The 24,571-nt window shown below is 41.8% G+C and overlaps 2 protein-coding genes across 2 annotated transcripts in view; one reads left to right on the top strand and one right to left on the bottom strand.

Moving 5' to 3' along the window:
- Positions 1 to 636: 636 nt before the first annotated feature.
- LOC133405195 (uncharacterized membrane protein C3orf80) lies at positions 637 to 3,329 on the top strand. Its single transcript, XM_061681953.1, has 3 exons — positions 637 to 708; positions 1,740 to 1,802; positions 1,903 to 3,329. The coding sequence occupies exons 2-3, from the start codon at positions 1,781 to 1,783 to the stop codon at positions 2,619 to 2,621; spliced, it is 741 nt and encodes a 246-aa protein (XP_061537937.1). The 5' UTR covers positions 637 to 708; positions 1,740 to 1,780; the 3' UTR covers positions 2,622 to 3,329.
- A 3,247-nt stretch (positions 3,330 to 6,576) lies between these two features.
- The window catches only part of ift80 (intraflagellar transport 80 homolog (Chlamydomonas)), an 81,222-nt gene continuing 63,227 nt past the window's right edge, over positions 6,577 to 24,571 (bottom strand). The window contains exons 11-20 of the mRNA XM_061682389.1: positions 23,517 to 23,591; positions 22,858 to 23,021; positions 22,647 to 22,711; positions 20,053 to 20,188; positions 19,812 to 19,959; positions 16,610 to 16,781; positions 10,375 to 10,464; positions 10,054 to 10,226; positions 9,764 to 9,887; positions 6,577 to 7,838 (exon numbers count right to left, since the gene is read on the bottom strand). Of these exons, the coding sequence (XP_061538373.1) occupies positions 7,728 to 7,838; positions 9,764 to 9,887; positions 10,054 to 10,226; positions 10,375 to 10,464; positions 16,610 to 16,781; positions 19,812 to 19,959; positions 20,053 to 20,188; positions 22,647 to 22,711; positions 22,858 to 23,021; positions 23,517 to 23,591 (1,258 nt within the window). The 3' untranslated portion in view covers positions 6,577 to 7,727. The remainder of the gene's footprint in view (positions 7,839 to 9,763; positions 9,888 to 10,053; positions 10,227 to 10,374; positions 10,465 to 16,609; positions 16,782 to 19,811; positions 19,960 to 20,052; positions 20,189 to 22,646; positions 22,712 to 22,857; positions 23,022 to 23,516; positions 23,592 to 24,571) is intronic.

Raw genomic sequence — 24,571 nt, 5'->3', positions numbered from 1 at the left:
CACACACACACACACGGACAGGTTTAAAAATAATTTGTGGTGACCTAATAACCTGAGGTCGAGTACAGAGCATCGAGGTGAGGAAAACCCCATCTCAGGAAGCCGTCTGCAACAGGATCGGACCATAGACCATAGGCACAGGCCACCCGGATGGAGCCCCCAAAGTAGCACCAGCAAGCTGCACGCGCTGCAGTTGGGGGTCCCACGAGACAGGATCATGACCACAGCCCACTGTAAATCCCTGTGCAGAGGGCTCCCTCTGAGGAACCACTGTAAATAGTAAAATATTACTAAAACATATTAAACAAATCTAAAATAAAAATCCTAAAACAATAAAAAAAATAAGAGCATCAATAATTGATCTAAAGGTATGATATAAAACAGCATAAGGATTTTGTCCTCAATTAATAAGAGAAAAAAACAACGTTTTTTATTTTATTTATTTAGAAATAATGCTCTTTGGTGATAGCACACGCTTTGGCATTTACAAAACGTAAACCTCGGGAAAATCGGTTGGAAAATGAGCAAGTTATGACTTAATTTCAATGTCCATGCATTGCCTGTGACGGGAACATCGACCTTCCTAACATGGCCGCCACGTAGGTACGTCGGTTAGCTAGGATGCTACAGCGCGCTAGCGTATAGTCTTCATATCCATTTTCTCGACCCGCTCCACACATTTGCAGCTGTGTTAACGCTAATGACCAGGTAATTCTTGATTTACAACTCAAACAGAATCCATGAAATGACAGTTGACCACACGGCGACGCTTCAATGCCTCCTCTTGAATTGCTCTATATGATGTGTCGGGACTACTCGGCAGGGGCTTGTAATGGTGCGTACTGCGTAGCTATTAGCTAATAAGCTAATTAGCCACTTGGAACTATCGCTAGCAAATTGTATAGCAAAGTGTTTATCTTATGCCAAGATAGGGCGTGTTCATACGTGGTGTTTTTTTTTTTAAGTATGAGGCAGAAAAAGAAGTTGGCATGCCCTGCAAAAACTCAAAATCTTACCAATAATATTTTATTTCTAGTTGAAACTAATTAAAATTAGACACATCACGTAAAAGAAAAAAAAAAGAAAAATTGCCAGTGGACCATAAAAAAAATGACTTACTCCCCTGGCAACCTGTTTGCGTACTTATTTCAAGTAAAAAATAGCTTGAAGCAAATGCAAATTGACTAAAAACAAGATGATGTGTCTTATTTTTTTTTAAGATTTAGAGTTTTTGCAGTGTGGGTATTTATTTTTCGTTAAAAATCAAAAACAAAAGGCTGGCCCTATTAGGTCGCTTTCATTGTCATAACTACTACTAATGTGCTAAAGCTAGTTAAATGCTAGTTTACGACAGGAAATCTTATGAAACACTGTTTGCAAATGTATGCTTTTCAAAAGATGGACATACACACAAAAAAAAAAGAAGTCAGCCAGGTGCAGGTGAGAGACTATAAAAAATACATTGAGTTTGTCTTTGTTTCTTTTGTGTGTGTAGTTGTTATACTGTATTGACTACATTTCCAACAGTGTTGTCTATTACTCAAAACAAAAGGTAACCTTATAAACAACTTATTTGTTCTTTAAGAGAGCTAGAGACTAGCCAAAATATTTTTAATATTTCTTAATATTACTTTTCCTCTGAGATAAAATACTCATATTTGGAAATTCACTTGGAAATGAATGTGAGATCACACCATCAGATATTCATGATGCTCATCAATGATCCACTCCAATCACAGAGGTCTCCCGGAGAGGAGGGGGAGGAGGAAGAAGGAAGAGGATGGTTTGGAGGATGAAAGAGGGTGGGTGCACCTGCTGTCCTGTGCCTCGCTGCAGTGAGACTCAGACCAGAACACTCAGCTCGGAGAGGAATACCTGACTTTTACGCTGTACGCTTACCAGAGCGGGGGTCCAGAACCACAACAGAACACCCAGCAACGATGCCCCGTCAGTGCGGCGGAGGCGGCGGAAGCAGCGGCACCCTTTTCTCGGCGTGCCTCCTCTCTGTGTGTCAAGCCCTGCGGAGCTGCGGGGAGGTCCAGTGCGCCGATGGCCAACAGTGCTGCCCGCCCGTCGTCGCCGGGAATGGGAGCGGCAGCAGCGGCGGAGGCGGCGGTGGTGGAGGAGGCTCGACGGTACGCTGCTGCAAGCTCCCAATCCACATCTTTTTCGACAACGTGGGGTGGTTCACGCGGAAGTTGTCGGGCATCCTTATCCTGTTGCTGCTCTTCGCCATGGGTTACTTCATCCAGCGGATCGTGTGCCCCCGACCGCGCCGCCACCCGCACCAGGACCGCGGGGAGGAGCCCTCGCTCTTCCACGGCCATGCGTCCGCCTCCCAGGACTCCCTGCTGGACCGTTACCCCGAGTGCAACCCGGTGGACTTCGCCTCGCCCAACCTACCAGCCTACGACGAGGTCAAATATTTGCCCACGTACGAGGAGAGCATGCAGGAGATGCACCGGGACCGCTCCGATGACAACTTGCTGGCCGAAAACGAGACGAGTGGTCCGGGCAGAGGCAGGGGGGCCGGGCCGGGGGCTGGAGAGCACAGACTGGATGTTCTGGAAAGGTCGGGAGGGCAGCAGCCCAGTCCAAGGACATCTCGGAACTCTGTCTGATGGAAACCACGTGCATTTTAAGACAAAATCCTATTATTTTACTTTTACTCTCAAGTGCAATTTTAACACCGAATGTTGACTTATAATAAATGAGACTACAAGAAGTACAATTGCTTTTTGTATGCAAATAAGCACTCAGGCGATATGTAAATGAGGTGATAAAAATGTTCTTCGTGTTGACAGCTATAGTTTAAATCAGGGGTGTTGAACTTATTTTAGTTAAGGGGCCACATTCGCCTGAATTTTCGATTTCAAGTGTGCAGGGCCAGTATATTCGTCTATTAAGATATATGAAGGCTATTCAAAAATGTCTCATTGTTTATGTGCAAATAATATTTTTCGAAAAATATTCACATTTATGGATTATTATCCCGTTGCAAATCATATGAGCAATCTGAAATTTATTCGAAAAAACTATTTCAACAGTATTATGAATCTTTGTTTTCATTTTCTCCATGTGCAACTTAATTGAATTTTTAATTCAAATTTTTATTTCAAACATTTGAAAAGGTAACAGAAAACAACAAAACAACAAGATTTAAACAAAGATAAAAAAAATTAACTTATACATATTTGAAAATGAGTAGGAAGAAGTAAAACTTAATTCCTACCGCTCTCTACTCCCTTATAATCAATCCTACAGAACATCAATTTCGTACTATAATAATATAACAACAATAATACAGGTCAAAGTGGCTCTATACATGTCGTTTATGAAACATCTAGAAATTATTTTTAATTTACATACATTTCCACATGTATCTGGAGATCATGACGACCTAATTTGACTCAGCATACAAATTAGTGGGAACTTTTCAGAAAGAGGGTGCAGTTGTCTGCCTACCTTGTAAATGTTTATATAAAAATACATATAAGTTGTGGAAGTGCATGAAAAAACAAACAAACCAACCTCTTTTGAACTGAAGCTGTTGACAATTTGCAAAATTCAGTGTCTTAAATTTTTTTCTACAGTAGGTATTAATTTTTGGCATCCTTTTGCCTTCACAAGTGCATCAATATCAGATGTCATTCCTGAGTAGCAGCCAATTTCAGAATGTCATTTAAGTGTTAAGTAGTCATGTACGTGGTCATCAGTGCGACCTCCAGTGGACAGAATTAGCAACAACAGCTACTTTTGTTGCCAAATTGTAGTTAATTTGCTCTCTATCCCCATGGCCCGGATTGAACCCCCCATTGGACCGGTTCTGGCCCGTAGACCATACATTTGACATCACTGTTTTAAATCATATTAAGTTGTACAGTACTCCAACACCTCAAACGTAGGTGCTTAATGCTGCAGACCTTCCTGTTTTAAGTATCACATTAATGTGTAAAAGGGCTTTTCCCCCCTCAGGAATCGATCCAACTTCAATTTCACTTAAAACTGATGTCTGCCAAAGTGAACACTTTTAAAGTCTACTGTGTCTTATCCAGGGGGGGGGGGGGGGGGGGGCTGTTGTTGATGCAGGAACCATCATTCATTCTGCAGGCATAGCTGCATAATGAAATATGAGGTGACCTTTTTCTAATAATCCAAAAACTACTCTTGACACCACATACATCACAATGCCAGGATTAATGTCCTGTTTACGTAGATTAAAAAAGCAGGAGAATGACATTTACTTAAAGTGAGTCATGCATTAAAAAAAAAAAAAAAAAAAAAACTTTCTTCTAAAAGAACATTTCCCAATTAGAGACCAGTCTGGCTGCTTTTTCAAAGCTGTGCAAAGCGAAGTGTGATTGCGGTGGCTCGTGTAATCCAACACTGGCCGACTATGACTGATGGCCTTGCTCTGCCAGAGAGAAATATGTGGGTGGATGGGGCTAGCACTTAAAAGCACAAATCCATGTTTAGAACCCACTTAAGGGTCAGATGAGAGGGGAGTGACCCCCGAAAAAGTGGTGGCCATTTTACGAGGCGTAAAGATGTGTGAATGCTGAGTGACTTTCTCGCATGTGAGACGGCCTGAGCGCACTCAGGTCGCCTACATGAAATTTTAACTAAAATCCTCCTCAAATTCACTTGTAATATACTGAGACACATTAAGAACATACTACGAATGCAGACACAAAAAAGTGTGTGAAGAATGTGATTTAGTTCCTAGGAACCAGTCATGATTGAGACCTTCTAGCCTATTAACCATGAATTAAGTGGAGGGGCTCTCATATCGTGTTTGTATTTTAGTAGTTTGCTAATGTCATTAAAGTACTAAAGTACTTCACAATCTAAAACAGCTCCCAATTATGGTCATTTACACACACTATTCCATGTCTTGCTCCGTTTTGAGGAGGCAGCCCTGTCTCATGCCAGGCGTGTGGCTTTGGTTACCATGACAACCGGGGTGGGGGGTGTTGCTACTCTGCGAGCGGGTTCTCAATGTGGAGCTAGAGAGGAAAAAAACAGAACTGTCTAAAAAAATAAACTAAAAACAGTTTCACTTGTGGAGGCACTTACAGAGACAACACTTCATACACCTGTCAATTAGTGTGTATCAAGAATGTGACAGTTATCAGAAGCCAGCACTGTTAGCCATCGTTTGAAAGAGGTTAATCTTCACCCACATTACCAGCTAAGTAAGTCATGGATGGAGAAAACTGGTGGGGGGTGGTTATTATGTAAATTATTTAAATTCTGAATGGCTTGCTCACACACATTTTCAAATGTTAATTACACAACCAAGCAAATCATTTACTTGGTTGCTGAATTTCCCACATGATGGATGGACTGAATCTATACACTATCATGAATGAATGCCGACTGCAGTTCAGCACCATTTTGAGAAGCTTTATGGTCGTCACACTGCTCCAATCTGTGGCAAGTTTCTCAAAACAGGTTCCGTTGTTGACAAACCACACAGTGGGAGGCCTGCTACTACCGCCACTGACGAATATACCAAACACCTAGAGCAGGCGTTCATCAATTGGCGAGCAATCGGCAAGAGAATGGTTACCCTTACAAAAACTGCACTGTCAAATGCTGTTTGCCTTATGTCTGTCCGAATGATACGAAATAGAAAAAAGTGTATAGTGACTTTTAGGACACCATGTATTAAAGCTGCAAAGTAAATTTTCCATAATGTCTCTTCAAAACTAGAGGCCAAGCTGACAGTGTTGCTGTAATAAAACAGCAAATTGTCACAAAAAGAGACTCCTGTATAATAGAATAGGTTATGCAGGGGCGAGTAAAGAAGAGAATTTGGCCCAATGCAGCAGAGCAAAAGATGATTTTCATTCATTGATATTCCTACACTAATTTACTCAACTGCAGAGGTTTATTTCAAGTAGGGCGTTCACATAAGAGGTTTACATTTAATGTACTTTTTCATTCTTGGTTTCTATCAATAACGCAGTGCACAGGAAGGCGGAAATAATTCTTCCACATTTACAGTTTGCACAAGACACACACGGCTGTAATAATAATATTATGTCTGTTGTATGTTTTATTACAAGTGATTTATTTCTTTCATTATCCATTTGTCATGAATTTGTTTGTTTTAAGAATAAAGCTCCATATTTATAAAACAACCTCCTCTTCTGGTACCGTGTGCTACAGAATAGTAGAAGGGAAAGTTTAAAAAAATGCCCATATACAGCTATCAGCGTCCTCGCCTATGGCTATACTTACGGTTACCTACTGTTGTTTTTCAGGGTGAGGGAAAAGGGAGGAGTCTATTTGAGGTGAGGCTTATATTTCATCAATTGGATGACACATTATTAATTAAGGTCTGTCCATTGGAGGAGAGATCATTATGCCGATATTCTAATCTAAACCACAATATTCTTGTTTACTGCTGCTATTTTCTTGAAATTTCTGTTTATTATTTTATTGAATCGTCTTTTTTTTTTTTCTCAGCATGCTCAAAAGTTAGAAAAAAAAAAGCCTCCGACATGTTTCATTAATCGACATGAAATTGGATGGACAGGCAATAAAGGACCCATGCACAAAATTGCACCGTAAATCGACCATTTTGGCTTGAAACGGCCGTTTTGAGGGAATCCAGGGGACACACTTTGATGAAGTCCCATGAGGGAATTCGCCCAAATTGGAAGAAGGTATATTAAACATGATGGCATATACCATCTAATATGGGGACAACTTAGTAAGAACTGACACATCTGTTGTTCACTGTTTCTTTTATGTTTTTGTAGAAGGTATCGTTTCTTGAATATAATCTGTAAAAATATCTATCATAAACTATAAACACATCACAAGCACTACTTACAGGGAGATTATACAGACTGTTAAAGATCAACAATGAGTCTGAAATATCTGCTCTGATATGACAGTAAGGCCACATGTTTTTTTTTTTTTTTTTTTTTTTTGCTGTAGAAATGTCACAACTATGTGCAAATGAAATGTGCAATTGTTCTCGTGTTGCCAGGGCCTTATAATGAATACATCCATCCATCCATCCATCCATTTTCTGAGCCGCTTTTCCTCACTAGGGTCGCGGGCGTGCTGGAGCCTATCCCAGCTGTCATCGGGCAGGAGGCGGGGTACACCCTGGACTGGTAGCCAGCCAATCGCAGGGCACATAGAAACAAACAACCATTCGCACTCACAGTCACGCCTAAGGGCAATTTAGAGTCTCCAATTAATGCATGTTTTTGGGATGTGGGAGGAAACCGGAGTGCTCGGAGAAAACTCCACACAGGCAGGGCCGGGGATTTAACCCGGGTCCTCAGAACTGTGAGGCTGACGCTCTAACCAGTCAGTCACCGTGCCATAATGAATACAATTAATTAAAAATGAAGCTTACGGCACGGTGTGCGACTGGTTAGAGCATCTGCCTCACAGTTCCGAGGACCGGGGTTCAATCCCTGGCGCCGCCTGTGTGGTGTCTGCATGTTCTCCCCTAGCTGGGATGGGCTCCGGCAATCCCGCGACCCTTGTGAGGATAAGCGGCTCAGAAAATGGACGGATGGATGGGTTTACGGAAGATTATTGTTCGGACTTGGAGCAATAATTCCTGAAGACCTCAAAAGTTTTTTGGTTTTTTTACATTGTGGTTGGTCTCTCGACCATCTTGTTCGCCAACATTCACAAAGAATGGGATTCTTGCTTTTACTCTTTTTTACAAGGGAATCAGAGGGGTCCTCTTGACATTAACGCCGCTGGGCCAAGCTGCTCCTGACAGACGCGTTAGCAGCTTTCTCTCTCTCTTTGGACAACTCCATCTCGATCTTGGCTTGAATTTTTTCCCAATCCACTTCCACCTGAGAGAAAGACAGAAGACTCAGAAATGTCAAGAAAAGCTCCTTTCCTCAGAAGGCCTGGGGGAAAAATAAAATGGCTAAGTCGGCGCAAAAATGTCTTCTTCGAAGCAATAAAAAATATGATGAAAAGCATATTCACGCTGCTCGGAAGCATGTTTGATTACTGTCCATGTTTCCGCATGGACATTTGTTGCAGACGCACACAAGTTATGAGCTCCCCAACATCACCGACATGTAGGCACGTCGGTTAGGGCTGGTACACACAAAGAGTTTTCCACTCTTAAAATATTTGTATACATAAAGTTAAAAAAAAAACAGCCATTGAAAAGTTTTGGTCATCGAGTGTGGCGTGTGCCGAAAATCTCAACACAGCACATGACGCGCAAATATTTTGTTCCACCAGCGATCTAGAAATCTCACGTAATCACACGTGATCTAAAAAAAGTGAAGAAGTAGAAACACTTGCAGATAAATGCCGATATTTGTGTTCACGAAGGTTGCCGAAGCCGAGAGCCTTGTGAAATGGCAATTTTCTCAAAAAAACGACTTGCTTTGGATGGAAAATACTTTTTGCCGTCTGGGGAACCCACTTTTATACAAAAAGCGACATTGGCTGAGACGTCTTAGTTTTCATTTACGTTCTTTTCCGGGTTCATCAGTCTTGGGTGCGTCTTTGATCGGCTACATTCTGTTCCACGTCACCATTCTTGGGCGTCATGACTTGGGAGAAGTCGGCGTTCCCCACACACATTAAGAGGTTTGGTCGTAAATATTGAACGCGTTCATTGTTTAAGACTGTCGGCCTCAACCTGTTTTGGGACCTAAAATAAGTACGAATCTAATCTGAACACATATCAGATCCAAGAACAATCTTATAGGATAATTTTACAAGACATAAGATTGTCTGGCGTTTGACGTGCTTGGTCGGGAAGGGGCAGAATCGGTACAAAGGCTGTTTTTATGTGTGTGCCGCAGATATTATGCTGCATTCCAAAAAAGTGGGAAATCAGAGTTTTCCAAACTCTGACAAGGAAAGGTGCACTGAAACGCCACCCAAGCTGGGAGGTCCAAGTCATTAATTCGGAGAAAAAATATCTATCCTGACTTCACCTAGTTGCTTCAATCTGACGTTACTAGACAATGGCAACCCCCATGGAGACATAGATCATGAATATTAAAACAATCTACTAGATTATAAAATATATGTATCTATCTTTATTTAGTTAGTCGACATAACTTCACGTACCACAACTTGATTTGTACTAACTGCATGAGGATACGCCGCTCCGCCTACGTGAAGTTATTCAGTGGAATGGATGAAATGCTTATTTTACTTCATTCGTGATTTTTCCTCCTCTATTTGATTGATAGATGCTGTAGGTCAAAATGTTTTTTGAAGAAAAAAAACCCCCAAAAATCAGCAATCTTTGTTGTTTACATTTACCTGGAAGGCTTTTGAGGTAGCAACTGATACAATCAAAGTGGGATAAATCCCACTTTTCTGGAATGCAGCATTCATGCACAACTTTCACACGAGGGCTGGCCGAAGTTCTCAGTGTACAAAAGTTTTTTTTTTTTTTTACTTACTAGCCAATGTAATATACCCTACAATCACTAGTTATGACTTATAACGTACTGTAACCCTACCACTTCTAGTTAGAACGTACTGTATTGTGTTGATAGTAACAGCCCTATTGAATTCACTGAATTGATCTGTTCTGGCGCAGTCCAGTTGCGATCGATTCAATGCCCTAAGAATGCCAGTATGGAACTGAGTGTTTGTGTCAGATTGCATGTGTAAACCGTGAGTGAAAAGCTTGCAAACGATGGAAGATTGTTAGAAAAACTCCGGTTAAACTGCACGTAATTGCTGCCCGAATCAATTAATGTGAGGCAGCAAATACAGAGAGGCTGTTTTCGCTTACCCCTTGAGTGTACTGCAGGAACCTCTTATTGGTCTCCTTCCTGCCAAATGTCTGCAAGAACTTCTCCCTATAGGCGAGCACAGTGTCTACATGGGTCTTGTGTTTGACTGCCAGCTCCAGCGCCCTGGAAACAGACCAACATGCATCTCTTTACCTTGAGCAAGGCTGCATCTTGCATGCACACGCGCACACACACACACACGCACACGCACACGCACACGCACGCACGCACGCTCGCACACACACACACACGCACGCACGCACGCACGCACGCACGCACGCTCCTGTACCTCTCCCAGTTAAACAGATCAATGTTGACTTGTATGGCCTGGTAGATGAGTCCAGCTTGTAACAGAGTGGCCTCAGCCTCCTGGACTTGTCCACTGAACAGCAACAGGTGGGCCAAAGACGACTCCTTGGACGGCTGTTGCTTGATGAAGTTGATGTAATGCACTCGCGGTAACTGAGAGGCGGACGAGGAAGGGGAGGGGAGATGATGTGCAGCAGGAAACAAGCAGATAAACATCCTTGCGCAGCTCGCCCACTGTATGTTCATTCCAGAGTCGCTTAAAAAGCGCTCCATTGACGGATCCATTAACGGATGCTCTTACCTCTCTAATGGCAGCGTAGGCCATCTCCGCTGTGGTCAGCTCTTTGTTGGCTATCGCCATGGCAGCCAGACATGCCCACAAAGACTGCTCCTGCACACACAAGGAAGTGTGATGAAACCATCAAATGTTAAACTTCAGTTCTACTCTCAATTATACAGTTTGGAACCCCTGATCTAGCTTTGTAAATGTGTGGCATCTGAGCAACCAAACACAAAGTTGCCCTCCGATGAATTCCACAAAGAAGAGAATTGTGCAATTGGACAAAATGGAGGAAATCCAGCATGTTGTGTTCCTTCGAGATAACGACTGTTATAGGTCCTTTCCAGAGGTGGGAAGTACTTTGTTACTGTACTTAAGTAGATATTTTAGGTATCTATTGAGTATTTACTTTTCTGGAGACTTTTTACTTTTACTCCTTAATTTGTAAACAAGTAGCTGTACTTTCTACTCCTAATATTTTAAAACCTTCTAAAGTTAGCAACGGCGCGACATAAAATGCAGAATGCCCAAAAAACGGAAGCCGGAAGCCGGGCGCATTTGATCATTGACAAGGTAGATACGACACTGCCCTATGAGCCGCGTGCCTACGGTGACACTAAGCTAGTGTTGGCGCAGTCCATGGAGCTAAGCTAGTGGGAGCAAAGTGTTGGTGCATTCCAGGTTTGTGGACGAGATGCTCTGAAACCAAAATAACAAGGATGCCTGCACATTGTGCTGCGTACGGTTGCACACACTTTGTACAATCGCAACAAGGGAACGCCGAGCTGGGAATAACCTTTCATAGGTACAAATATTTTTTGGCTCTTTTTTTCAAAAGTGCCTGCAATGAATAAACCACGTTAGTATCTTAGAAAGCTAGCTTGTTGAAGTCTGGCTCGCAGGCAGTAAATTTTGTCACGATTGAGTATTAACATATAATACTTCCAACACAATTATTTGTTCACTGTCAAAAAAAAACAAAAAAACGTAAAAAAACCTTAACTGAAAATAGCCATAATTTCCTCATTTTCGTCTACTTTCAGTTATGACGTCTATTGTATTTCACAATATACAGTGACGTTAAAAAGTATAGGCCCCCTTCTCAAATTCTTAGATTTTTGCCCACTTTAATGTTTAAGATCATCAAACAAATGTAAATATCAGACAAATATACTGTCCCCGCCAAACGTATTGGAATGGCAAGGTTAATTCCTTTGTTTGTGTTGTACATTGAAGACATTTGGGTTTCAGATCAAAAGATGAATATGAGACAAAAGTTCAGAATTCCAGCTTTTATTTCATGGTATTTACATCTAGATGTGTTCAACAACTCAGGACAGACCAGCTTTTGTTTGAACCTACTCACTTTTCAAGTGAGCAAAGTATTGAAACGTGACTAATGGGTGTTTCTAGTTGCTCAGGTGTTGCCTTTTAAATTGATTGCTTAAACATTAGATATTGGTTGTTTTTGGCTTTGGGTTTGCCCTGGGAAAATTGCTTTTGCTGTTAAGCAAACATGAAGACCAGAGAGGTGTCAATGAGAGAAAAGCAAACCATTTTGAAGCTGAGAGAAGAGGGAAAATCGAACAGAGCAATTGCACAAACATTGGGCATAGTCAATACAACAATTTGGATTGTCCAGAAGAAGAAATAAACTACAGGAAGTCCTCGAGTTATGACGCACTCGACCTACAACGTTTCGACTTTACGACGCCCGTGCCTCGTTCGACATGTTGTCCCAGCACCATAGTGTTTCTGCTTAGCTACTGCATAGTGCTTGTCTGTGTTTGTGCGGCGGGAATATCTTTGCCTTTTTCGCCCTCCTTTTTTCACACTCTCAGCAGTAATGGTAAGTACAGCATCTTATTTTTTTTATTTTAATGTATTTTAGTTTCTTTATACGAGGTGTTAACCTTTCCTGCTACGGTCACCTGACCGTGGTCGGGAGACGCAGGGGTTAACTCCCCCTTCTCTCATTGCACAGCGGAGCTGGGTGGCGGCAACAATAAAGGCACGAAGCACCGATTTGCTGCTTTAATGGCTTTATTAGCTGCTCTGCACATTCAACTTCAACAGGTCCTCCGCTAATCGCTACTCTTCCCCGGTCGCCGTCATTACACTTGCTACTGTACACACTCGCACCGCCGCGCACTCCTTCCTCCTTCGGAGTCCCGTCTCACTCAGACATCAACGCACACGCCCACGCCCACACACACTGAGGTTGCTGTCACAATCACGTGGGACAATACCCGTAACAGAAGTATTTCACCGTAAATTTCGACTTTAATGGTGAAATCCGATTCACGCGGAAATTCGTGTTACGTCGCCAGCGTAGGAACGGAACTCATTCGTAAATCGAGGACTTCCTGTACTGATGTACTGAGCAACAGACATCGAACAGGTCGGCCAAGGGTATCAACAGAAGTTGATGACAGAAACATTGTGAGAGCTGTAAAGAAACAACCAAAGACAACAGTCAGTGACATCACTGCCAACCTCAATCCACAATCCACTGTTCGAAGAAGACTTTTCCTTTTGGCTTGTCCCATTAGGGGTCACCACAGCGTGCTGTCCTGTTCCATGTAAGCCTATCTCCTGCATCCTCCTCTCGAACACCAACTGCCCTCATGTCTTCCCTCACGACATCCATCAACCTTCTCTTTGGTCTTCCTCTAGCTCTCTTCCCTGGCAGCACCATCCTCATCATCCTTCTACCAATATACTCACTATCTCTCCTCTGGACATGTCCAAATCATTAAGTCTGCTCTCTCTAACTGTCTCCAAAACATCTAACCTTGGCTGTCCCTCTGATGAGCTCAGTTCTAATTTTATCCAACCTGGTCACTCCTAGACCGAACCTCAACATCTTCATTTCCTCCACCTCCAGCTCTGCTTCCTGTTGTCTCTTCAGTGCCACTGTCTCTAATCTGTACATCATGGCTGGCCTAACCATTGTCTTATAAACGTTGCCCTTCATACTAGTAGAGACTCTTCTGTCACACAACACGCCTGACACCTTCCTCCACCCGTTCCAACCTGCTTGGACCCATTTCTTCACTTCCTTACCACACTCACCATTGCGCTGGACTGTTGACCCCAAGTATTTAAAGTCCTACACCCTTGCTCTCTCTTCTCCCTGTAGCCTCACACTTCCCCCTCCACCCCTCTCATTCGTGCACATATATTCTGTCTTAATTCGGCTAATCTTCATTCCTCTGCTTTCCAGTGTATGCAGCCACCTTTCTAACTGTTCTTCCACCTGCTTCCTGCTTTCACTGCAGATCACAATGTCATCTGCAAAAATCATGGTCCACGGGGATTCCAGTCTAACCTCATCTGTCAGTCTATCCATTACCACTGCAAACAGGAAAGGGCTCACGGCTGATCCGTGATGGCAGTCCCACCTCCACTTTAAACTCCTCTGTCACACCTACAGGACACCTCACCACTGTTCTGCTGCCCTCGTACATGTTCTGTACTATTCTAACATACTTCTCTGCCACTCCAGACATCCGCATGCAGTACCACAGTTCCTCTCTGGTTACTCTGTCATACGCTTTCTCTATATCCACAAAGACATAATGTAGCTCCTTCTGACCTTTTCTGTACTTTTCCATCAACATCCTCAAGGCAAATAATGGTATCTGTGGTACTCTTTCTAAGCATGAAACCATACTGTTGCTCGCAAATACTCACTTCTGTCCTGAGTCTAGCCTCCACTACTCTTTCCCCTAACTTCATTGTGTGGCTCATCAACTTTATTCCTCTATAGTTCCCAGAGCTCTGCACATCACCCTTGTTCTTAAAAATGGGAACCAGCACACTTTTCCTCCATTCCTCAGGCATCTTCTCACCCGCTAGAATTCTGTTGAACAAGCTGGTCAAAAACTCCACAGCCACCTCTCCTAGATGCTTCCATAATGCTGATGCTGTTCGAAGAAGACAGAGAAGAAATGTACAGGACATACCACAACATGCAAACCACTCATCAGCAAAAAGAATAGGAAGGCCAGATTGGATTTTGCAAAGTAGTACAGAGAGGAGCCACAAAAGTTTTGGAACAAGGTTTTATGGACTCAGATAAGATATCCCTCTACCAAAGTGATGAAAAGGCCAAAGTATGGAGAAAGAAATGACCTGCTTATGATCCAAAACATAAGCTCATTTGTGAAGCATGGTTGAGTTAATGTCATGGCTTGGGCTTCTATGGCTGCTTCTGGAACGGGCTCGCTAGTCTTTATAGATGATGTAACTCATGATGGTAGCAGCAGAATTAATTCTGAAGTCTACAAAACCATTTTGTCTGGCAATTTAAAGAACAATGCATCCAAATTAATCGGGAGAAGCTTCATCGTGCAACAAGACAGTGACCCAAAACAAACTGAAAGAGGCTGCAGTAAAGGCCTGGAAAAACATTTGAAATGAAGAATGCAACAGTCTGGTGAAGTCAATGGGTCGCAGGCTTGATGCAGTTATTGCAAGTCAGGGTTATGCCATCAAATATTAAATGTTATTCACTTTAAGTTAATTTAATAATGACTGTTCCAATATGTTTGCTCACTTGAAAAGTGGGTGGCTTCAACCAAAAGGTGCTCTGTTCTGAGTTGTTTAACACATCTAGATGTAAATACCACGAAATAAAAGATGGAATTCTCAACTTTTGTCTCATATTCATCTTTTGATCTGAAACTCAAATGTCTTTAGGATACAACAAAAACAAAATAATTGACCTTGCCGTTCAAATACTTTTGGAGGGGACTATATTTGTCTGATATTTACATTTGTTTGATGATCTTAAACTTAGTGGGGAAACTAAGCAAAAATATAAAAATTTAAGAAGGGGGCCAATAAGCTATGAAGTTCATCACAAGCTGACTGCACAGACTAAAGTGGTGACACATTTATAACTCATATTTGAATGAATGTCGGCATGGTGCGCTTGCATTTTGAACGTCTGACAGACATTTTTGTCCAGTGTTGTCTCTTCAACAAAAACACGCACACATCTTGTGATGTTTTAGTCATCAATGACACGTTTAGCTCATCACCGTCACGTTATCCTCCGGAAAAAAAACTGTTGTCAACGAAATCATTTCGTCATCGTCTATTGATGAAAACAACACTGGTTTAAAGAGTATAGGAGGGTTGAAACTATAAAAAACTTGATATGGTCTATCGCACATTTTCACTATTGCGGGTGGGTCTGAATCCTATCCCCGTATTAGACAGGTTCACTGTAAATTAGAACCTCCATTATCAAACATGATATTTTCACAAGGAAATACAACCAATTTCATTCAGGGAGCGTCGTAATCTTAGGATCCCCTTTACGGCGTTCAACTTAAGATATTCCACTGTATTACACACGCTAAAAACACAAATTGTGTATATGCGCTCTGTATTACAGTGTTGCTCATATTCCGGAAAGCATCACTGTCATCATGCTGGAAGACGGTAAAACACATTCCAAACAAACATTTTTTTCACGCAACACTTATGAACGTAAACAAATGTCACCACCACATTAGTCTGTACAGCCGCCCTCATTAAAAATGGAGCCCATCAGCTGGCCAAAGTCACCACTGTGTATTCTTCCCTTTAATCACCGTCCATTACCACGACAAACGGCTCTAACGAAAAACCACCAACTGGAAAACAACACTGTCATCGCCCGCCCCAGGTCACACAAATCAAACCAATCGCAGATGAGATTGTATGTGACTTTGGTGTGTGTGGGTGCCAACTTGTATGCATGCAAACAGCGGAGGTGAACTTTTTCGATAACTGTGATTCTGGGAAAAACTGCTGTGCCACGAAACTCTTTCCAGAAGTAGAGCTGTGGGGAAGGCTTTTAAAACCTATTTCTTCATCCCATTTGTCCCATTGCTGCTGTTGCTACAAGACACCCAGTTCTCCAAAGTTGTGGTTATTCTGTCAATCAAAAATAACAACAAAAGTCTCCGCGTGTGGAGAGGCATACATGTATATAGGGCTGTCTGTATTTACGAAGGAGCTCTAGTGGGGCTAAATGTGGCAAATGGTGTCACCAGGCTAATTGAAGGCTAATTAAAGCCTGCTGGTCTGGGCAATAAACCTGTCTGCTACCTTCTCAATTCCGATTGGCTCATACCCGAATGCCCCCTTTAGCGTGACACACCACAGGAAGCCCAATGTGCAGGATATGTCACATGTGAAGAGAAAAGCTTCCTACTGGGGAAATATATGCCGTTTTCAGCGAAGACATTCAAAATCTTACCTTGGCAAAGCGGCAGAGGCGAAGCGCGTCCTCCCAGTGTGCCGAGCTGCTGTATTCGTGTAGGAGCACAGCGTATGGAGGCACGCTGGTGTACAGCAAGGAACCGTCTCTTTGGCGCAACCGCACCTTTGTGTCCACATAGCTCAGAATGTGGGGTGTGAGGCTGAACTCGCTTGGAAGTGAGAGGAGAGGACATGTCAACACAAACTGTAGTTGTCTGCTCAAGGGCCTAATTTACTAAGATTTCAAATAGCAGCTGCTAAATTGTGTGTTCACTCTAACAGATTGTGCAAGCTGTTGGCAAGTGTAAAAGTGGTGGAAATTTCTATATTTAAAAGAGGGATTTGCACTTGAGGTAGTTCTGATTTTTTTTTCAACACAGAAAATTTTGGGGCGCGCCGCAAGCACAAAATGAAGTTGGAAGTGATGGAATTGGAAGTGTTACTAGAAGAGGTAAACAAACATATTACTGAGTTACAGAAAATAAATCTATTGCTGGGGACGCCAGCAACTGCATAAAACCCTTGCTTTGTTTGATTTACTCATCCCGAGTGCGTGGGAATTGGATGTGCAATATCTGCCCATTCTGTGTAATACTGCGTTTCAAATTTGAGACAGCACACCCAATATACCGCACTGACAGAGGCCATCACCAATTGTCACTAATTTCGCTGAATTTCGCAGATGCAAGGAAATGCAGAGTTAAAAGGAGTTTTGTCAAAGCTGATATGGCATGACTTCTTTGTGTGACTGGCTCCAAGTCAGCTCTTAAAGAATTCAGAAGCTCAAAAATTGCATTGCGGAATAATTTCTGTTTCTGACATTTAAAACATTTTTACACGGACGACAAAGATATGGTCTCCCAGTTGCCTACCCATAAATCATTTTACACTTGAGACTGCGTGTCCCGGGATGCACATGTCATGGAACAATGAGTCCCAGCCCTGCAACTTATCATCACGGAATACAGATACAGTAATCCTCTGCTACATCACGGTTCATGCTTCGCAGTCCTGCTATATTGCATATTTTTATTACAATTGTTACAATTGTTGTCTTTTATACTGTTTGTACAATATTTTGTGATATCCATTGCTCCTGCTCTCTCTCAATGTATTACACGTGTTTCGGGCTGCCACGATAGCACATTTGTTGCGATACATTTGCCCCAAAACTTTCACGATAAATGATAAGTATTGTTGTTATTGTTTTATGCCACTGATATAATGATATTAGAGCATAATGAAGACTTGTACACATCTTACAAATTCTGTCCTGGTAATCAAACATATGAGGACAACTATGTAATGTTCTCTCATTTACTAAATAAAAGTTGGGCTGCATTTCACAATAAGAACAAGTAAATTATACGTTTTCAAATTAAGTGCTTCACTTCGGAAAAATATTTTTAAAAAGTTTAAATTTCCCCTTTTCAAGATGCCAAATATTGAGACAACAATGAAGTCTCACAATTTTACATTTTAATTTAACAAATCTGAACTGAATTGTTTTAGAGGTTATATTTGTTCAAAACCTTAGTTTTGTTTCTTAATGGCGTTTCACATACATATGTAATTTTAAAAAGACTCCCAGTGGGAAGTTCCCACCGAGAAGTACAAACAGAAATGACTCTGCCCATTAAGCGGCATTTGTTCCAAATGTTCTCTTCCTTTGCCAGTCATTTTTCTTTAACTCAACTTACACACACACACACACACACACACTCTCTCTCTCTCTCTCTCTTTCTTTCTCTCTCTCTCTCTCTGCTCTCTCTGCTCTCTCTGCTCTCTCTGCTCTCTCTGCCCCTCCCGCCCTCCCTCCTCTGTCTGGACTGCACGCAGTCAGTGATTTCAGTGATTCAGTGACCGCCTTTGATGCAGATTTGATTGGCTGAAAAGGTGGCGGAACTCATGTGCTTGGTCGGTACGGTTCATCACTAGCGTGAAGCCGGTAATATGTTGCGCCACTTAAAATAAAAGCGTCTTAAATCATAACCTCTCCTTATTGGTTATGGTGTGGGTCCGTTTGGGCCTTCGTATGACGCCAGCGGCTCGCTGCGTCATACCGGGTGTTACCACAACAATTACAATTTATCTTGTCTGGGAAAAAAAAGTCAACTGTATTTATGGAACGATGAACCGCTCTACTCTTCCTCTGACTGGCTAGCACCAAGAGAGGACTCGTACTTTTAGTGGATAATGATTCACTGAGGCACTTGAGCAACACACACAGTGCCATAAAAAAGTATTGGGCCCCTTCTCAAATATTTTTGCATAGTTTCCCCACTTTGTTTTAAGATCATCAAACAAATGTAAATATCAGACAAATATAACCCAAATGAACTTAAAATGCTGTTTTTGTGTATTCAATGCTACCTGGCCCGGTGACAAAAAGTAAATGTCAAATCATAAATTAAAATTGTTGGTTAATTTTCAGTGATCACAGCCTGGAAAGGGATACAAAAGCCATTTCTAAAGCTTTAGGATTCTAGTGAACCATAGGAAGAGCCATGACCCTCACATGGAGTAAACATGGAACAGTGGTGAACCTTCCCAGGAGTGGCCGACCTACAAAGATTACTCCAAGAGAACAGTATTGACTATTGACTTTGTTTTTGTGTTTGTGACCTGTTCTGTGAGACACTCTGTTTGGCTTTTTAAAGTATGAAAGTATTGATTGACGGATTTAAACATTTACTTGTGCAGGTTTTATGATGCAGACGGTTTCATTCTCATTTCCTAAAGATTTGACCTCAGAGCACCCTCTATCTACATCTGAAATACCTGAAAAGCTGTCAAGTTTTCTATTGTCATTTATTATTTAACCTCACCCTTTTTTTAAGATGGAGTAATAAAATAAGAAATTGTGATATTTAACTTTGTTGCTTAGTGTCCTTGTACAACTAGTAACAACAACCTATTGGACGGACGAGCAAGTGGTGACAAAAGATCACTAACTCTCATGGACTATTATATTACATTATACGTTGGTTTAGTGAAGGCATCAGCGCAAATGTTACAGGATTTTATCACACATTACTATTGTGTACTTGACAACTAAGGGGAGCCCATGAGCAAAAAACAAACAAACATTCCTTATTGCAGCTTTAACTTACAACTGAGTCACTTATCTTTGTGGTAATATGCAGTCACTTTTCACTCAGCATTAAAAACAACAAAATATTAAAAAGTTTGTGTCTCACCTGCCATCCTTTATGTAAAGTGTTTTGGGAAGCAGCTCCTTGTCGATGAAGACAGCACTGGGGTAGTACCACACAGTGAGTTGGTTGTCCTGAACCCCACACAGGATGTTAGCCACATTGTTCCAGGCCATGCTGTGAATCATGCTACCTACGACACACACAGTAAAATATTATAAGTGGACGAAAAACAAAACAAAACAAACCAAAAAAAAAGGTCAGGCAAATGATGTTAAATTCAGACCGATTTTGCAGATTTTGGGCTCACGTCCGAGGTACCGCACAGAAGTGAGGTAAAGGTCGCGGTTTTTGTCGATCAAAGCGATCTTCCTTTCGGTGGAGGGACCGCACTGATCCAGAGCTATCTCCACCACTTCCAGCTGCACATAAATGGAAAAAAAAAAGATGGAAAAAGAAGTGAGGGACAGAAACAAGACGACATACATTTGCACTGTGACCTGTAAGTCTTGTTGCAGAGCGTGCGTCTGTGTATGAGATAGTCACATACACAGAGGCATTCAGGAGGTGTGTGTGTGAACCTCTTTAGGACCCAATGTGTGTGCGCACATGTGTTTGAGGTCCACGCCAGCTGGCTTCAGCTCAGTGCGCTGGAAGACAACGCCACGCTTACAGCAACTACTGCTACCTCCACTTCTTTTGAGCTTTACTCATTCTGTCCTTTCCTACCCTCCCCACTCTTTCCCATACAATAAACCCACTCTATCACTGTATATTTAATATAGTGGAAATACAGTGTGACAGTATGATTTATGACATCAAAATGAACGAGGAGCAACAGAGTCTCAATACAATGATTTACAGAAAACACCGGTAGATGTTTTCGAGGGGGTAACAGGCAATGAAAAATAATTGCAAATAATAAGAGGTACACACTTACTGGCCATATTATTAGTAACACCTGTACATTCTAATAAGATCCAACACAATTTTAAGGTGTAGTCAACATGCAGAAAAAAAAAAAAAAAAGTATATCCATCTATTTTCTGAGCCACTTCTCCTCACGAGGGTCGCGGGCAGGTATCCCAGGTATCATCGGGCAGGAGGCGGGGTACACCCTGAACTGGTTGCCAGCCAATCGCAGGGCACATACAAACAAACAACCATTCGTACTCACATTCACACCTACGGGCAATTTAGAGTTGTCAATCAACCTACCATGCATGTTTTTGGGATGTGGGAGGAAACCGGAGTGCCCGGAAAAAACCCACGCAAGCACGGGGAGAACATGCAAACTCCACATAGGCGGGGCCGGCGATTGAACCCGGTCCTCAGAACTGTGAGGCAGACGCTCTAACCAGTCGTCCACGTGCCACCAAAAAAAGTATATAAAAAGGTAAATTATTAATGTAAATTTAAAAAACAATAAGTATTGAAAAATGAGGTGGCTGCTGCCTTGACAATTGTTTTTTTTTTTTTAATTCATTGAATCAAATAAATAAATAATCATATTTGAGTGCTGTATTTCTCAGTGCGTTACGAGTACCATTACTGGTGCATGGACTCTATCTAGTGGTATGTGAATGAATAACTGCCTAAGTACAGTTCCATTGTATTTAACTTTTAAATCCAATACATTTGCATTTATTCTCTAAGAACTGTTTGTTTCTAAACATTTATGTACAGTACATTTTAATTGACACATTTTTCCATATTTAAGCACAGTGTTAATGTTCAAGCTGCATGTTACAGTGTCTTATGAATACACTTTTTAGGAATAAATCCTGTCTTGTTTTTGATGACCACTTAGGCCTACAACACTACTGTATTATAACGTTGGTCATTATGGTGGTAACTGAGCTAAAAATATTTTAGGTGATACTTGGTGTAAAAAGTTTGAGAACCACTGTTCTAATAAATACAACCCCCGTCTTTACAAAGACACTTGAGCTCAGTTTTACACTGTCAAAGAGGTGTTTACAATACTGAGTCACCATATGCTTATCATGGGTATAGTTTTCTGTGGTGTAGAACTACACTCTGTCATACTGTATATAATAGCAAAATATAATAGATATTTTGGTATAATGCAGTGAAATCTACACTGCCAATCAACCACTCAATTAAACAGTATTAAATTAACAACAAAGTTTTTTATTTAACAGTTCTTGTGCTGCATCTCTCAAGTGGATTATTTCATCCAGAATGTAAGTTCTGTACTTTTCACTACCGTAGTAAGCATTCTGGATTCACAATGCTCGGCTGAAGGAGCTGCAAAATCTAAAATTGACAAACCATATAGGCACGATCCACAAGTTGGCCAGAAACTATTTTTGTTGTGCCACTCCCGCCAGAAAATATGCAAGTTCACGGTTAGCTGGGATACGCATTGGTAAGCAAAATAGAAGATGGATGGTGAGTGGTAGAAATTCCCACAACCCAGGGAAAGAGGTCATTATAAAATGACATCAGGTTATACAATACTCAACATAAGCCTTTTATGCATTTCACAGTTAACAAAAGAAAGAATCAGAATCAGAATTGTGATTTGACTGAGGTTGAATTCTTGTGAATTTGATTTGATATAAAACTTTGCTTTGCTACACTTTCATTGGTGTGCACTAATTTTTGTAACACTAAATGAATTTGTTAGAAAGATACAACAATTTCCGTGTGCACATTGACATCTAATTTGCAATAAATTAAGACACATTTTGTAGTATAGTATACCGTAGAAAATACAGATTATGAAAGGAAATTCAAGTTGTTAAAACAAATCTGTTGAGGTATACTCCTTTATGGCGAACATCAAGAGATCATTTATATTCCTAAAAATAAACTCAACAGCCAGAAGCGCCTCCCACCAATGGATTTGCTTACCTTGTGAGTCAAAGACTTCCCGTCACAGAGCGGTTTGCCGGTTAAGGCGTCAAACAGAAGGATGACTAGTTAGGATAAAAAAAAAAAAACAGATGGCAAGATAAAACACAATTCACACAGTTGGCAGCAGCAGTACACACATCCATATACACTCCACTGAGCAATGAGCATTCAGTGTTTGCATTCATATTTGAGACAGTGAATCTCTCACCTTTTTCATCACTTTTATCACGGATGGCAATGGTGTCGTTACTGAGTGAGACACACTGAGCATTGAGGATATCAGCCCTCATACCAGGAAATTTAGGGGAGGAGATGAGTCGACCCTCGTAGGAAAATATATACAACCCTGCCCCGTCCACTAGAAGAGCATGTCTGAGTGGTGGTGGGGGAACGGGTGGGAAGGGAAGGCAAGAGGATACAAGGCAAGAGGATACAGTGAGTAGACTTTTATATGGATGCGGTGCGGCTGTTCATCGAATAAACCAGATGGTCGTTAGGTAGAGGATTTTTATGCACATTAAAAACAGCAGCAACTTACTCAGCGTGACGCTGAAGGCTCGGCTGTGATTATAGAATGACAACTAATCTATTTAGCAGTATGATGAGTGTCAGGGACACTGCACTGGAGTGCTGCACAAGAGCTACTCCATATTAACCTGATTTTCCCGAGCGGTTACACTATCAGGCTTATTATATGACATACTTTGGCTAAGCTATAGCACAGCTCCCGTGCAGATTTGTCTGTGTCCGTGTGTGTGTGTGTGCGCTTTGTAGTAATGAAGCTTTAGAGAGGCTGCGAGGCGATCCTATGACCGTCTCCCACTCTCCTCCCGTTCCACTGCTGCCAGGATTAAGCATGCGGCTCACCTCTCCGCTTGTAGAATGAGACTGACTGTTCCCTCCTTCAGGTCAAATATGAGGGGAGTGTTCCAGTTCCGTGTGCTGGCACAAACAAAACACACAAATATGCACTCCTATCATTCTTTGCAAAAACAGGCATTCAAGTGAAAACAGCAAGACAGAGAATAGAAACAAAGAATACAAGAAATATACAACATGCAAATAAATGTAGTACTTTCGATTTGACACTGACTGCACAACATTTGACACACCTGTTATGTGTAAAAAGCGGACTCAAAACACATGTGTAGTAGGACAATTTGACAATCCTACTCCACATCGACATTTTAAATCTTGAAGTCGACTAATAGCTAATCACGTTTTTGGCATCTTGTCTTCCAATTGGCCAATTTACAGAGGACTTCTGATTTGCCTGTCTGCTCCCGCCACGGGATTATAATGCTCTGTGGATCAGTAAAAAGTCTGGCCAACAAGGCGACAGTCTTAATCCATCTTCCTGGGTCCGAGAGTGTGAAATTAACGTGGTTATGGATAAGAATAGCGATGTGCCGCGCCAGCTTTGGCTATACAGAGCACTGCTGGTCTTAAAATATTCATATCAACAGGACCACAGGACTGGGGGCAAGGACCGAGGGCAGCGGTGCGAAGTGGAGCCACAGCTTCATCAAATACAATATGACAAATATTGTGCAGGCAATAGCGAGACCAATGGAAAAATAACCACTAAAGCTGTCCGTTACCGGTAATGAGCTTTTTTTTGTGGGGGGTAGTCCCTCTGAAATTTGAAAATGAATTTTTTTTTTTTTTTTTTTTACTGCACGCAGTGATTCTGTTGCTCTGCTCCCTCCTGTCTGTCTCACCACTCTGCCTGTGCCGGCTCCTCCTCCTTCTCATGAGTCCACACACATGCACACACAAAGCACAACCACTCCTTCGTGCACACGTTGGCTGCATGAGTTTTAGAGAGCGTATTTCAGCATTTTACAGTCTACCGAGCTACACTGCATTACAGTGAGAGCTGTATTTGTGCATCTTTCATGTATCTAAATCAGTGATTTCCA

The sequence above is a fragment of the Phycodurus eques genome, chromosome 7 (genome assembly GCF_024500275.1).
Source record: "Phycodurus eques isolate BA_2022a chromosome 7, UOR_Pequ_1.1, whole genome shotgun sequence".
NCBI lineage: Eukaryota > Metazoa > Chordata > Actinopteri > Syngnathiformes > Syngnathidae > Phycodurus > Phycodurus eques.
The sequence above is the reverse complement of the archived record's forward strand: the minus strand, read 5'-3'. Positions and strand labels throughout refer to the sequence as shown.

What these genes read in the sequence shown, in the direction of transcription:
- LOC133405195 (XM_061681953.1), top strand. Translation starts at nt 1,781, where the DNA reads ATGGTTTGGAGGATGAAAGAGG. An exon ending in GGTTTGGAGGATGAAAGAGG is followed by an intron (nt 1,803 to 1,902) that starts GTGGGTGCACCT and finishes TACGCTTACCAG; the next exon opens with AGCGGGGGTCCAGAACCACA.